This window comes from Toxorhynchites rutilus, chromosome 2, assembly GCF_029784135.1.
Source record: "Toxorhynchites rutilus septentrionalis strain SRP chromosome 2, ASM2978413v1, whole genome shotgun sequence".
Lineage (NCBI taxonomy): Eukaryota > Metazoa > Arthropoda > Insecta > Diptera > Culicidae > Toxorhynchites > Toxorhynchites rutilus.
In genome coordinates this window covers 40,788,491-40,802,018 of record NC_073745.1, presented here as the reverse complement: position 1 = coordinate 40,802,018, position 13,528 = coordinate 40,788,491, and the positions used below count along the sequence as shown (strand labels likewise).

Here is a 13,528-nt window from a genome sequence, read left to right as displayed (position 1 = left end):
GCAGACAACATATCGTGTTCCTCACGGACATTTTCCGTTTGTGTTCCCCTGATTGAGTTCCTCACTGACAGTTCTGCTCGAGATTTTCCTAGCGATCATAGCATCAAGTAACATCAAGTACTAATGATATGATGTAAAAATCATCATTCAAATTTTAACATTTTAAAATTGGCTTCGAGCCTTCTAACCTTATAGAGATAAGACATTGGAGTTTGAGATCCAAATTTTGGTCACGAATTTAAATGGCGACACATTAGTGTATGAAACAAAGAGTTTGGTGCATACAGCCTTTTGCGTATTGAGAGCACGTCATTGAGATGTTGATAAAGAAATTTTGTACGCGTGACATATCCCAGTAAAGACCTTTGACGTCTGCTGTCAGCCTGGGTTCCAAGAAAAGGCCACTCTGCTACGGAGTCAAATCCCGTTTGTCGTCGTCGCGAATGTGTTGTGTTTGGAATACACCGTAGAATTTCTGTAACCATTCAATTTGTTCTTTAGTTTTCATTCCACACTCCGGGTTGTGCAAATTGTTTTCGATCGCGAGTCGCTGACAGGTGCGTTAACGTTAAACCATAAGTGATACAAATACGCTGCTATTTGGCTGAAGGTAGCGGGATCATCCATTTTGGCAGCAGAACGGGAAGACATTTTTCCCTTCCCAATTCGTTCGGCTGCAGCAATCGTGATTCCCGTTTTCCTCACCAGCAAGAACACTAAGCGAAAGAAGATTAATCAAGTCCACCATCGCTAAAACTAGCGGTTCAATAGAGGATTTTGCCCTGGTGAAAGTTGGTGTTATTTGCGTTAGTTTAGTTGGTTCTGATTAGAAAAAAAAAATTCAACATGTTGCATGCTGATAACATTTAGATGTTTGCTCATGCCGGAAGCACTAGCAAACGTGAAGGCAAGCTTTTGCTTGGCTCGTTTTGACCAACATACCGATAGTGTGGACTCAAAAGAAGGAATAATAGTGACACCCAAGTGTAACTGCAATTATCTGAAACCAACTTTCTCTCCAATCATAACAGAAGTACACAGACCGAGGGATAAAAAAGCTTAGTCCGGTCAAATGGATCAGCAGGCAGGAAGCGGAAGCTGGCAGTTCTGCCCGGAGGAGAACCATCAGAAGCTGAGGGCGCCCAGAAGTAAGTGTTTTGAATTGCACAGCCACAATTGGGAGAGATTTACAATTCTCTGTGATCAACAGCATTCCCGAAAGTTATTTACGAAGCAATGAGGTTAGAAAATGGAGTTTCTTTGCACTATGAGAAAGAGAGAAAATAAAGTGAGCTTTTTCTGTGAGGGCACAAAAGAAGAAAACGAATCAGCAATAACAGGTTTTTCTGTGGTAACGAATAACGTTCCCAATATTATTAGGTTGACGACCGAGTGAAGCTTTTCTTTTGGTACACGGTTGTTGGTCATTAATTTTAAACATCTCAAATGTTTTTAATGTTCCTCTCCTGTCACACTGGAATAGCTGATAGGACAGCTAACATTCATAACATTGCGCAAATGCTTCAAAACAGCAATGACGTATCATAATCTCAATACGATTCTGGATTATTACAACAGTGGCTCTGCCTGTCGCTCGCAATGTTTTTATTGAATATTTTGAGACCTTTCTAGTCTTCTTCACCATGAACATTGATTGTTTATATATATATTGTTATAGTGAAGACATTGTGCTATTAGAAGTAATAAATGTTATGTGAGTCATCACAACATTTCGACATCTCAACAGGCCTAGCTAGCCGATTCTTCCAAATGGTTTCCTTATTCAGATCAAAGGTAGCCAACGGGCAAAGCTCAATCACACACTGAACGCTATAATCAAGTTTTGGTTTAACACTTTAATCCTTTAATCAAAAACATTGATTTATTTTGGTGGTAATATAGTTGCCACCTGTCCGTCTTGCGGTAAACACTTGATGGTAAAACTCTTTTTTTTTGTATTTGAATTTTTTATGTTCGTTTTGAACAAAAATCATGAACAGACTCAGCTTGTCATAAACAGTTAATATGTATTGAAAACTTCAACAAATTGACTGTTTTTCAAAGACTTTAGGGAAATTTGCCCTTGCTACTCTAAATTGGGAGTTTAGAGACACGAAAATGGCTCCAAAATGAATAGCTTTTGATTTCTTCGCGTTCAAAAAAATCAGGCACATCAGAGCTTGTTACCTTACCACATAAGGTTAGAAGTGATAATTTATTGTTAAAGAAGAGAAAAACTATGAAATCGTTGGTGGTAATATAGCACCCGGAAAAGGGTTAAAAGAAATACTTTTAAAAAGTCTTTACGGCCATTCCATGCCAAACCGATATAGGAATTCTCAGATTTTTGTCAAAAGTTGTAACTTTGTTCTTTAACGCAAAACATTAGACCCGTATTTTTTTTTTTTTTTTTGACGTAGGACTACGTCTAACCGGAAGATATAGGGGGTGAAATGGAAATCTAGGCACTGAACAAGTAGGAAAAAATGCAAGATTTGGAACGCTTATAACTCGAGCATTTCTCAATAGATCGCAAAGGTTTTTGCATCAATCGATAGGAAATATATCTACGCATCTATCATAACGAATAACATTTCATTTTTCTTGAGATAAATAATTGAATAATTGTGAAATATCAAGCATTGTAAAAATGCACTATGTGCCCATTTTTGATTGGTCCATTTTGTGCTCCTCAAATCGAACCGACCTAAACGGGCAACCAGAGCAGCAGCGAAATAGAATGAACCACGATTGGAAAGGAAAAAGAAAAAAATGAACGAAACATTGGTCGCAGTCTCACACATGCGTAATTCTCGAGCCAGCCAGTCAGCTTAAAAATCCCCGCTCCGCTGCCGTAACGATCATTCTCATTCAAACCGTACACCACATCGGTTCGCATCACAACACATCAACAAACCAACCCAAGCAGCCATGTATGGACATGGTAAAGGAGGAAAAGTGAAGGGAAAGGCAAAATCCCGCTCGAACCGTGTTGATCTGGAGTTCCCCGCAAGGGTAGCTAGGCCGAGCGCGTTAGTACCAGTGCACCAGTCCACCTAGTCGGCGTTATATAGTTTCGGCCGCCGAAGTGATCGAGTTAGCTGGTAAAGCTGCTCGCGACGATAAGAAAACCCGCATTCGGAACAGAACACATTCGGTTCGGTGGACATCAAGACAACAGGCAGTTGCAGCGAGTGGCGAGTGGTAAACGCAATCGCAAAACGGCATCAGGTAGCAGAAGAAAAAAGTTTGTTCTTTATACAAACTGCTTTGGTGGCAAATCCAGAACAAGGCGACATCGAGGGCGTTCGAAATGGTTTTTTTTTCAAAACCACGAGTACTAAGTTTTCTAAATTGGAACCATTCCATAAAACAAGGCGCTTTTCAGGGCCATTAAACCTTCAAAAAAAGAGTTTAGGAAATACAGTTCAATGCTTTCTAAAACAATATCCAAAATAATAATAATACACAAATTGATTTTTTCATAATTTGTTTGCCAGGATATGATGAGTATGTGAATTTGGCAGTTGTTCTGAGCTTATTGATTTTCACCAATTCTTAAATTGCTTCTAGATTGAAAGTACAGTAATTTACACTTATATCGACATGTAGCTAATTGGACGGACCAGTAATGCGACATATTTAGTTGGACATTTTTGTAAACATAGAGTTCGGGGTCCAAATTATGACCCCACATTGAAAGTCGACACTGTACCGCTGTCATCGCAAATGTTCAATTACAGGTTAAAATTACCTCCAATCCGATACTGAGTGGTGGTAATGCGACGTGCCATTGAATGTAATTTACTGTAAAATATGTCACAAGCTGGATGGGAAGAAGTTTTCCAACTGTGAAAGCTGTGGCGAGTGGCAAACGCAATCGCTAAACAGAAAGGTTTAGCCGAACAAGATGAAGGATATCGAGTGATAACAAAACAATAAACTCTTTAAATTGAAGATAATTTTGTGATCCTGAAAAGGACCCTTTTTAGCCTGCATGTGAATCCAACGAGCGAACAAATCGTAATGAATGTATTTTTCTTCTTCTTTCTTTGTTTTTAAGAGGCTTTAAACTTTGCAGTTCATTCGCCTCTATTGTATTTTTTTGCCATCGCTCCCTTTTAACGCTCATTCGTTCGTCTCGTGGGACTCGCCCCTCTGGCTGAGTCTGCCGATTTGTCTCTATCCTGTGAGTGTGTACCGCTAGAGTATAAAACACGCGTACCCCAAAAAAATATCTTATTTTCTTTCAAACCGTAAACCCGTGTGGTTGTACGGCATCGGCATCGTGGACGTAACAAAGGAGGACAAGTTAAGGGAAAGGCAAAGTCCCACTCGAACCGTGCAGGTCTCCAGTTCCCTGTTGGTCGCATTCACTGATTGCTCCGCAAGGGTAACTAGGCCGAACGGATTGGTGCCGGAGCACCAGTATACCTAACAGCGATTATAGAGTTTCGGCCGTCGGAGTGCTCGAGTTGGCTTGCAAAGCTGCTCACGACAATCAGAAAACCCGCATCAAGAACAGAGCAGCTTCGGTTCGGCGCTCATCAAGGCAACAATTAGTTTCAGTGAGTGGCAAAGTGTTTCTCCGGCACGTCGCATTAAATGTAATTTACTGAACAACATGTCACAAGCTGGATGGGAAGAAATTTTCCAACTGTGAAAGCTGTGGCGAGTGGCAAACGCAATAGCTAAACAGGAAGGTTTAACCGAACAAGATGGGAATATCGAGTGATAACAAAAACACAACATCAAAGGTTCTTTTCAGAACCATCAACATATTCATAAAGAGTAAACAGTAAACTAATCCATTTTTCAGGTAGATAGGTAGGTATTCACGTAGGAGAAGAAAATAAAACAATATATTTAATATATATATTTAACAAAAGCTGTCCCCTTTGTATAGTCCTACGTCACTCCGGTTATGTCCCCGACATTACCCACCCGTCTTTTATTATTTCCATTTTAGGGTGGTCCGAAAACCCCATTTTTTCGCCTTTTGCCCAACAATGAATTTTTAAAAATTCATAACTTTTGCACTACTGGATCATTCAGACGATCGACATATCGAATTGAAGACAATTAGCTGGTCTTCCTTAGAAGAATACTTTAGTTGCCGAAAGTTCGAATTTTGTCACTCATTTCTTCATAAAACGGTGTTTCTATGAATAATCTTTCGGAAAAACGCAAAAAAATATTGTTTGTTCCCAGTATATAAAAAAACAACATCAAGTTCAATTGTCCCATGTTGATATTCTAGGCATAACAGTTCCACCATGATTTTTTGAACACTTAATCAGGCTTGATAAATTCAGTGAGGGGATTGCATCACATTTCATTAAACAATAGTATAGTGCTTATTAAAAAACCGGTGTATTGCTAAATTGAAATGCTTGAAGCTTCTGGTAGACAAATATGTGAGAAAACTTTGATTTCGTTTTTCTCAGTTGCTGATTTTGGAACATGGGAAAACTATGCGTAGAACGGCAGTATACGTGAGTATAGTAAAACTTAGTATTACTTTAACCAACAAACTAAGTAGTAAAAAAACATTTTGCAATTTTTTGTGAACAAATCATTATAAGTAAAAGCCGTTTCTTCAAGAAAATGGTTTTTCTTAAAGTATTTTTAACCGGTAATTTACCGGTTATTGAAATTTTGGCACGGTAATGCAATCCATACCATAAACCCACAATATGGCATCGGACTTTAGAGATCGTGTTCTTCAAGAAGGCAGATCCAGATCTTTAACAGATTTTTCTGTTTCGGACAGCTGCTGGAATCAGATGTCGTCGGGATTTGGTAAGTAAAGGCGGAATTCCATCTGTTCAACATGGTACATGCTACAAGTCAATGGCTCTTGCTTATTGGAATGTCTCTTTTGACGACATAATTGGTCTTGTCGTTGATAAGGCCAACATTATCCAATGGCCTGCGGATCGGTGCGGCGTGTGAAGCACAACATGTACGACAATATTGGAGCAACTACGTCATTTATTGACGATAATCATAACTCACCATAATAATGGAACAACAGAATGTTTGATCATAAAAACAAAAACATTAGAACAGATAAACCTTAAGACAGTCTAAGGGCTGCCATAAAGTGTAGAAGCGCTGATCTGCATTTTTTAAAATTGTGTTCTATCACAACGAACCAAGTGTAATGCATTCCTCAATCAATTTATTTATATTAATTGAGATATTATTTTGTCAAAATCAGCAAATGTGAGGCAATATATATACCATTTGTGAAATAAGTCAAGAGCCGTTACAAAACGCTTGAGCTGTACTCCACTGGATGAAACTGTGGCTGCTTTCTATGCTACGCTACATAACGTTTTCGATAAGCTAGTTCCACGTCGCCACACTGGCACTTTCATTGTTATCCGTAAACCTTGGTGGACGCCCGAGCTCCGTCACTTGCGCAACAAGCTTCGTAAAGCCCGCAATCGATTCTTTAGTGCCAGATCTGAAGAAAACAGCAACATCCTACGACACATTGAAAGTGAATATAATGTTCTGCTTAAGACAACATATGCAGCGTACGTAGATAAGCTCCAATCTGATTTGAAGTTGAATCCTTCATCTTTGTGGGCTTTTGTTAGAGCTCAAAAATCATCGAAACGCATTCCATGCAATGTGGAATATAAAGGACGCCGAGCAAGCACAGCCAAAGAAGCCGCCAACCTGTTTGCTGAATTTTTTCAAACTGTTTTCCGATCCACATCTCCAGCATCGAATACGGAAACATTCCGTCTCACACCTTCGTATGATGTGTATCTTCCTCATTTCCGTTTTACTACTAGAGACGTTTTCGAAGCGCTGAACGATCTGGATGTTTCCAAAGGACCTGGTGTGGATGGATTGACGCCATTCATCGTCAAGGGATGCGCAGCCGAACTGGTTTCACCTATAACGTTAATTTTTAATCGTTCATTAGCCGAGCGTACGTTTCCGTCAATGTGGAAAAGTGCTAAAATGGTCCCAATCCATAAAGCAGGAAGCATGAATCACGTCGAAAACTACCGTGGAATATCGATACTTTGCTGTCTGGGCAAAGTTTTCGAAACAGTCGTCCATCGTTTTCTGAATAATGCTGCCAAGCCTTTAATCAGCGAATTCCAGCATGGTTTCGTCGAGCGTCGTTCAACGACGACCAATCTGATGGAATACAGTAACACATTGTTTCCAGCAGTAGAATCCCGTTGCCAAGTAGATTCGATTTACGTGGACTTCTCAAAGGCTTTCGACGTGGTTCCTCACATCCTCGTTGTCGACAAACTTTCAGATTTAGGCTTCCCAAATTGGATAGTTGATTGGCTGAAGTCATATCTTACCGGGCGGATAGCTTTCGTACAAGTTGATCACGAAGTCTCGGCATCGTTTAACATGACATCTGGAGTTCCTCAAGGAAGCGTACTCGGGCCTCTTATCTTCGTTCTATACATAAACGATCTCGCCCACCGTTTGTCATCGAAAAAATTATTCTTTGCCGACGACCTGAAAATATTCCGGGTGATTGCATCCGTCCTGGATTGTGAAGCTTTGCAAACTGATATAGATCAACTTTTGTTGTGGTGCGATGCAAATGGTATGACTGTAAATATCAAAAAATGCAAAGTTATCTCTTTTACCCGCTGTAAAACCGCTATTAAATTCAGTTACCATATTAATTCGACCGCTCTTGAGCGGGTTAATTCCATACGTGACCTAGGTGTGACCGTGGACAGTAAGCTGAGATTCAGTGAACATGTTGTGTCAACTGCAGCCAAGGCATTCTCTGCACTGGGATTCATCCGTCGCCACACAGCATTCATCACTGATGTATATGCTCTTAAATCACTATACTGCTTCGTAGTACGCAGTGTTATGGAATATGCAGCGCCAGTTTGGGCACCTTATTACGTCTCACATGGTCTGAAACTTGAACGAGTACAGAAGCATTTCATCCGATTCGCTCTTCGTCAGCTTCCCTGGGCTAACCCTACCGAATTGCCACCGTACACATCACGCTGCCTGCTGATTGGTTTGGAGACATTATCAGCCAGACGCCTGAAGCTGCAGCGAGTGTTTATCTTCGACATTCTCACAAATCGTATGGATTGCCCGGCACTTCAGATTATCTACATAAACGTCCCGTCTCGCACTCTTCGACTACCAGATAACAGAACAAACTACGGGTTCAACAATCCTTTTAGTGCATGTATTCGTGCTTTTAACGCAGTTTATGACAATTTTGATTTCTGTATCAGCAAGGATGTGTTCGTTAACAGAATTAGAAATTTAGTTTAGTTTAAGTCACAGTCTGTACGATTTAACACCGAAGACTAAGAATAAATAAATAAAATACTAATGTGTTGTGTAACGATATTATGTTAATAGCTAGCATGTACTTGATTCGCTCTGGCTGCAAGGAAAACGAAGTTTTGCGTATCCAGCAACAACATAATTTTGTTTCTTTCACTTTCCTAAAGGTTCTGAATCAGAAATTGACGAAGTTGTGTGCTTACAGCATGAAAGGGAGTATTATGTTTGACACCCTGTTTGTAACACGTGAGCGGATCAGACACAGTCAATTAGTGGGAGCCCAAACTTCAAATCGAAATATCTCAAAATAATGTTTTTGGCGCTTGGTTCGTTTTGGCAGAACCCCGACCAAATAGTATTACTCAATCTCAGAACACATCGGATAAATCGACTCATACTGCGCAACTTTCAATAAATTGCGTTTAGTTTAAAAATTCATTCCTATTAGAACAGGATATTTAAATATATTTCATGTTTTGATAATTCGACGCCGAATGACACACGCCTGGGATGTGTTTGCTAGTGACAAGCTCGAATTTATGCGTATATATGATGAAAGTTGGACAAGTCCTCTGGGATCACGAATCAATTTCGGGGAAGATGTTCAGCTTTATAAAAAAATTAGATTGTTAACCAGTCAGCTCAACCCTTGTTTTGATCAAAATAGATTATTTAGAATGGGCGTAAAGTTCAAAAATGTTGAAAATGCAGAATACATTTAATTCATCTTGGATGTAAGCGTGAATGTTTTATTTAAACAAAGGAGCATGTCAACGTGGACATTACCTAAACCCCACGCCCCTCACAGTGGACAAGCGTGGACATTTTCGTACCTTCTACCGAGTCCAGTGTCTTGTTTGTGACGAGAACCTTGATTTCCTGTTCACACCTGCAAATCTCTCGCCAAATCAAGAACGGTCATACAAATGAAGCATAAAATTCCTGGATAACTCAAAAATTAAACAAGCAAAAGGAACCAAATTTGGCATTTTTAGAGGTTTTAGGAGGCAAGAAACGTTTCTATGGTGTATAGACACTCCATCCCCCCCCCCTCTAGGGGGTAGGGAGCTGCCATACAAATGAAACACAAACTTCTGCATAACTCGAGAACTAATCAACCAAATGGAGCCAAACTTGGGATGTGAAGGTTTTTGGGTACGATAAATGTTTCTATGATGGTATGACACCCCTCCCTTCTAAGGAATGGAGCGCGGTATCCGGCCAAACTACTATCCGTTTCATCACTAATAATAATCACTATATTGGCATTCAAAAAATGAAAAGTTTCTTGAATATTAATCAACTTATCTAAGTGGTTATTATCTGTACTTATCTACCTCTTCTCCTTTCACACCGGTCTAAATTACCCGCGTAGTATGTGGACATGCTTCTCAGATAACTTATTTAAATCATCAGATGGCAAAATCAAACCCCTCGCTCCTTTGCTATGAGTTTTAGTGGGATCCACAAAAGTAAACCTTACACAACATTTATTCAGTGGGATACAGCCGGCCAACAGTGTGGAGAAAGAAGTTCTCGTGAACAAATTCATCGGCTCGCTATTCGGGTGAGTCTCTCTGTCCCGGTGGCTGGAGCTGAATAAACTCGCCAGACAACAAGTACAGCTGTTGTTTATGATTGCTTTCCTTTCTGAATCCATTTGATCTAGTTTTGAACAAAAGCGCACTGTTCGATAACGTTCATACAATCGATTTTAAATTTTGTAACATGCTACTGTTTGCCATTGTTATGACACTTTTCGTGTATCATCATCTCCCTTTCACTGTTGCTTCTGTAGCTGATTAAAAATTGTTTGAAGTTTTTGTTACGTAAGCGGTCGAAAGGAAAGGCTCTGCATAGCTGGATCTCCAGAGGTCATGAGGAGTGTCGGGTTTCTTATTTTAGGTGTTTAAACCGCATTGTGTTATTCAATAATTGTTATTTTAAATCTTATCATGATCGGAGTGAGTAGAAGGCATGCCAACTATTGTTGCCATTGACGAGTTCCATGCCAACTCGTCTTAGGCACCATCTCAGATACCAGTGAAACATTGTGGAAGTGAATCGGTCATTTAACACGTTGAGTGTCACACGGTTTTATAGCGACTTTCCCGTCAGGCCACGCGCTGATATCGTAGAACAGCAATGCGAAGGGTAGGGTAGGACGGGACTAGTTGGTCATTTTTGAATAAATTTGGCTATAACTTTGTAGTACGAAGTTCTGCGTTAGAATGTTATGTACCACAATGAAGCTTATCTTTTACCCTTCCAATAAAAAATAACTAGAGAAACATTTATTTGACATTTTTCTTTCATTTAACGTCTTTATATTTAAGAATAAATTGTTAAGCTAACCCCACACACGGGGTAAGTTGGTCAATAATAGGCATGTTCTTTTTGAGCAAGTAATAAGCGTTTTTCCATCAGAAGTTTCCTTGATTTCAATTAATTAATCAAATCAAAACAAAAACAGTTAACAGATATCATGTAGTCAAGTAAAAAAACAAATAATGAAAATTGAAAATTCTCATCGTTGTGGAAAATTAGTTAGGCGGTCTTTTCTAGCGATTTCGTCTCTCTTCTACTTTGCCGCGCATCAGAGATGCCAGGTTTGAAGACATGTCTTCATTTTGAAGATATTTGTTTTTGTGAAAACATTTTGAACACATTATGAAATATGTGAAGACATTTCAGTATGAATGCGTACTGAATTTTTAAAAGATATTATTTGCATGAAATTCTAACTATTGGCTGAAAATATCGTCAAAAATAGTCTTTAGACTTTAGTCTCAGCGAATAAAGCGGTCTGAATACATATTGTCTCACGAAGACATTAGTTTATTTGCACTCGAAAATACGAATGATCGTGACATTGCTTTTCTATTATTTTGGGCCTATACTATACAATAAACTAACCTAGATCTTTCAAACGACCACTTCACAAATTGAAGGTTTTTCGTAGTTTTATGGATATGGTTTGAGTTACAACCAAAACTTCAAAGCTGAATTAAACAAATAGAGTTATCATAGTTCCGTTTTTGTGTGAAGAACTTTCCTCCGATATTATGGTGAAGACATTTGAAAAAAATCACATGGCATCCTCGCGGCGCACAGCCGGTTTCTTGCTTGCTTTTGTTTTGATGACATTTGTACCGTTCGCTTCAAAGTGTATTAAAATAACCTCCAGGTATGTTACATTACTCGATGCATTATTGTGAGTTCTGATATTCAATGTTAGCGTTTATTATATTTAATGAAAATTTTATAGCAAAAAATATAAATATGACAATTACATTGCAAGTGGTTTGTGCGGCGGTTGGTATCAGGTTGTTTCGTTTCAAATACACTGGGTTTAGCAGTAAAACATATGCTTTCTATATTTGTTTATAGCTTGCGTAATGAAACGCGGCATACCTGAAAATTTTATGTGCGTTGCTCTCAAACGAGTAATTTCTACAACGGTGCTATTCGTATGCTCAACTAGTCCCACTGTTATGTGACCAACTAACCCCTCTAAGAATATTCATGAAAATTCAATAAAAATAATTTTAAAAGCGATTTCCATTAACATTCAAAACTAATACATACAATAAACTTTTGTTTTGCGTTAGAACCGATTTTTTGATGATTATTAACCATTTTCAGAATCTATTTTAAAATGCGCAAACAGTGAATGATTTTTGGAAAAATCGTTCGTATTTTTTAACCTACGTAATAAAAAGTTTTTCCAATTTGCTTATTTTATTGCATCAGCAATTTGCTATTTTTCATCCATAGATCGCTAATTTTTTGGACGCTCAGATTCCAAGATTCCAAGTCACTCTAATACTGGAAAATTATAATTCACTCGATGGAAATTTTTGTACGTAGTATGGCCATCGTTTCTTATCGTAAGAAGGTATGTCTTCTCGAAAGTAGTAAAATTTCTGCGAAAAAAAATAAATCAATTTCTACCTTTATCATCATATACATTATACTGTCAGTCATGTCAGTCAACGTGTTACATAACTTTGCATATTTAAAAACTTCAAAAAAGAAATAGAGCACTTTTTCAAAAGAGTGAACTTTTTACAAAAAAAAAACCCAAAAACTATAATACCTACAAAATTCTAGTCGAAGGATGAGATGTAGGAAATTGTTCAAACTTCGAGAATTTACACACAAACGAGTAGAAAATTATTCTTTCAGGGGTCTCCATACAAGCATGGCATATATTCCAGAAACTATGAAAGATAGAAATCTTACATCATCGACAAAAGTTCATATTTCAATAAGATCTAAAACTTTGTCCTATATACTATATCGCTATCTTGACTTCAAACAAAACTAGAATTAGTTGTAATTTTTTCAAAGAAAACATGAAAAACTTATTAGAAAAACTTGATGGGTCTGAGCTAGGGGCACGGACGGGATCTTGACATAGGACTGTGATTGTGTGTAGTAATCGCTTTTAAATTGAGTTTTTCATTGTTCAAAATCTGTATTTTTTTCTCTTTTGATACATCAAATGGATGCCCTGGAAAAATCATTTCCTGTATGTACTTGTATCCTTCAAACGGGTTAGATGACATACACAATACAATATAGAATTGATGCGCATCAAGAATTGATTTATTTTACGCATCAACTCACATTATGAGCTAACGCCCGAATCTAGGCAAAAAGATTGCTCGTTGCGTCGGGGAAAAAGCGAGTGGATAGTGCAATCAAAAGAAAACATACCCAATTAAATCGTCAAATTGTTATCTTTTTTACTATATTCACTGTTCATGTTTCAAGCAAAAATTCTGGATAAATTTCCTGTCTAATGATATATAACACAACATATGTCGCAATAACCATTTTGAGTAATATGCGTTTGGAAACTCTTAATAAATCGTTACATTTTTCGTAGAGTGACCCCCCTATATAGAAATCAAAGACATAGTCCTATGTCAAAACCATTTCCCAGTAAAAGTGCCCATCTTTCGATGTATGAGTGACTTGTTGGAAATTGTAAGGGTTATTCATATTTTTTTTTGAGAAATCAAAAAATACGTTTCTGAAAGAAATAAATTTCAATTAAAAAAATCGTTTTTTTCGTTTTTTGAAACAATTTCCTACATTTCATTATTTGTCCAAAAAATTTAAGGTATTATAGAGAGAGAGAAAAGAAAAAGAGAGATAAGAGAGAGAAAAGAAAAAGAGAGAGAAGAGAGAAAAGAGAGAGAGAGAGAAG

At 38.1% G+C, this 13,528-nt stretch overlaps 1 protein-coding gene across 5 annotated transcripts in view; it reads left to right on the top strand.

Annotated features, from left to right (window-relative positions):
- The first annotated feature begins 366 nt into the window (after positions 1-366).
- Positions 367-13,528, top strand: part of LOC129767756 (uncharacterized) — a 35,141-nt gene continuing 21,979 nt past the window's right edge. For 2 of the 5 annotated variants that reach the window (XM_055768936.1, XM_055768933.1), the window contains exons 1-2: positions 368-557; positions 1,032-1,148. In XM_055768936.1, the coding sequence (XP_055624911.1) occupies positions 1,073-1,148 (76 nt within the window). In that variant the 5' untranslated portion in view covers positions 368-557; positions 1,032-1,072. Of the gene's footprint in view, positions 558-584; positions 1,149-13,528 lie in introns of those variants that run through there. The other 3 variants (XM_055768935.1, XM_055768938.1, XM_055768934.1) reach the window with 3 other exon arrangements.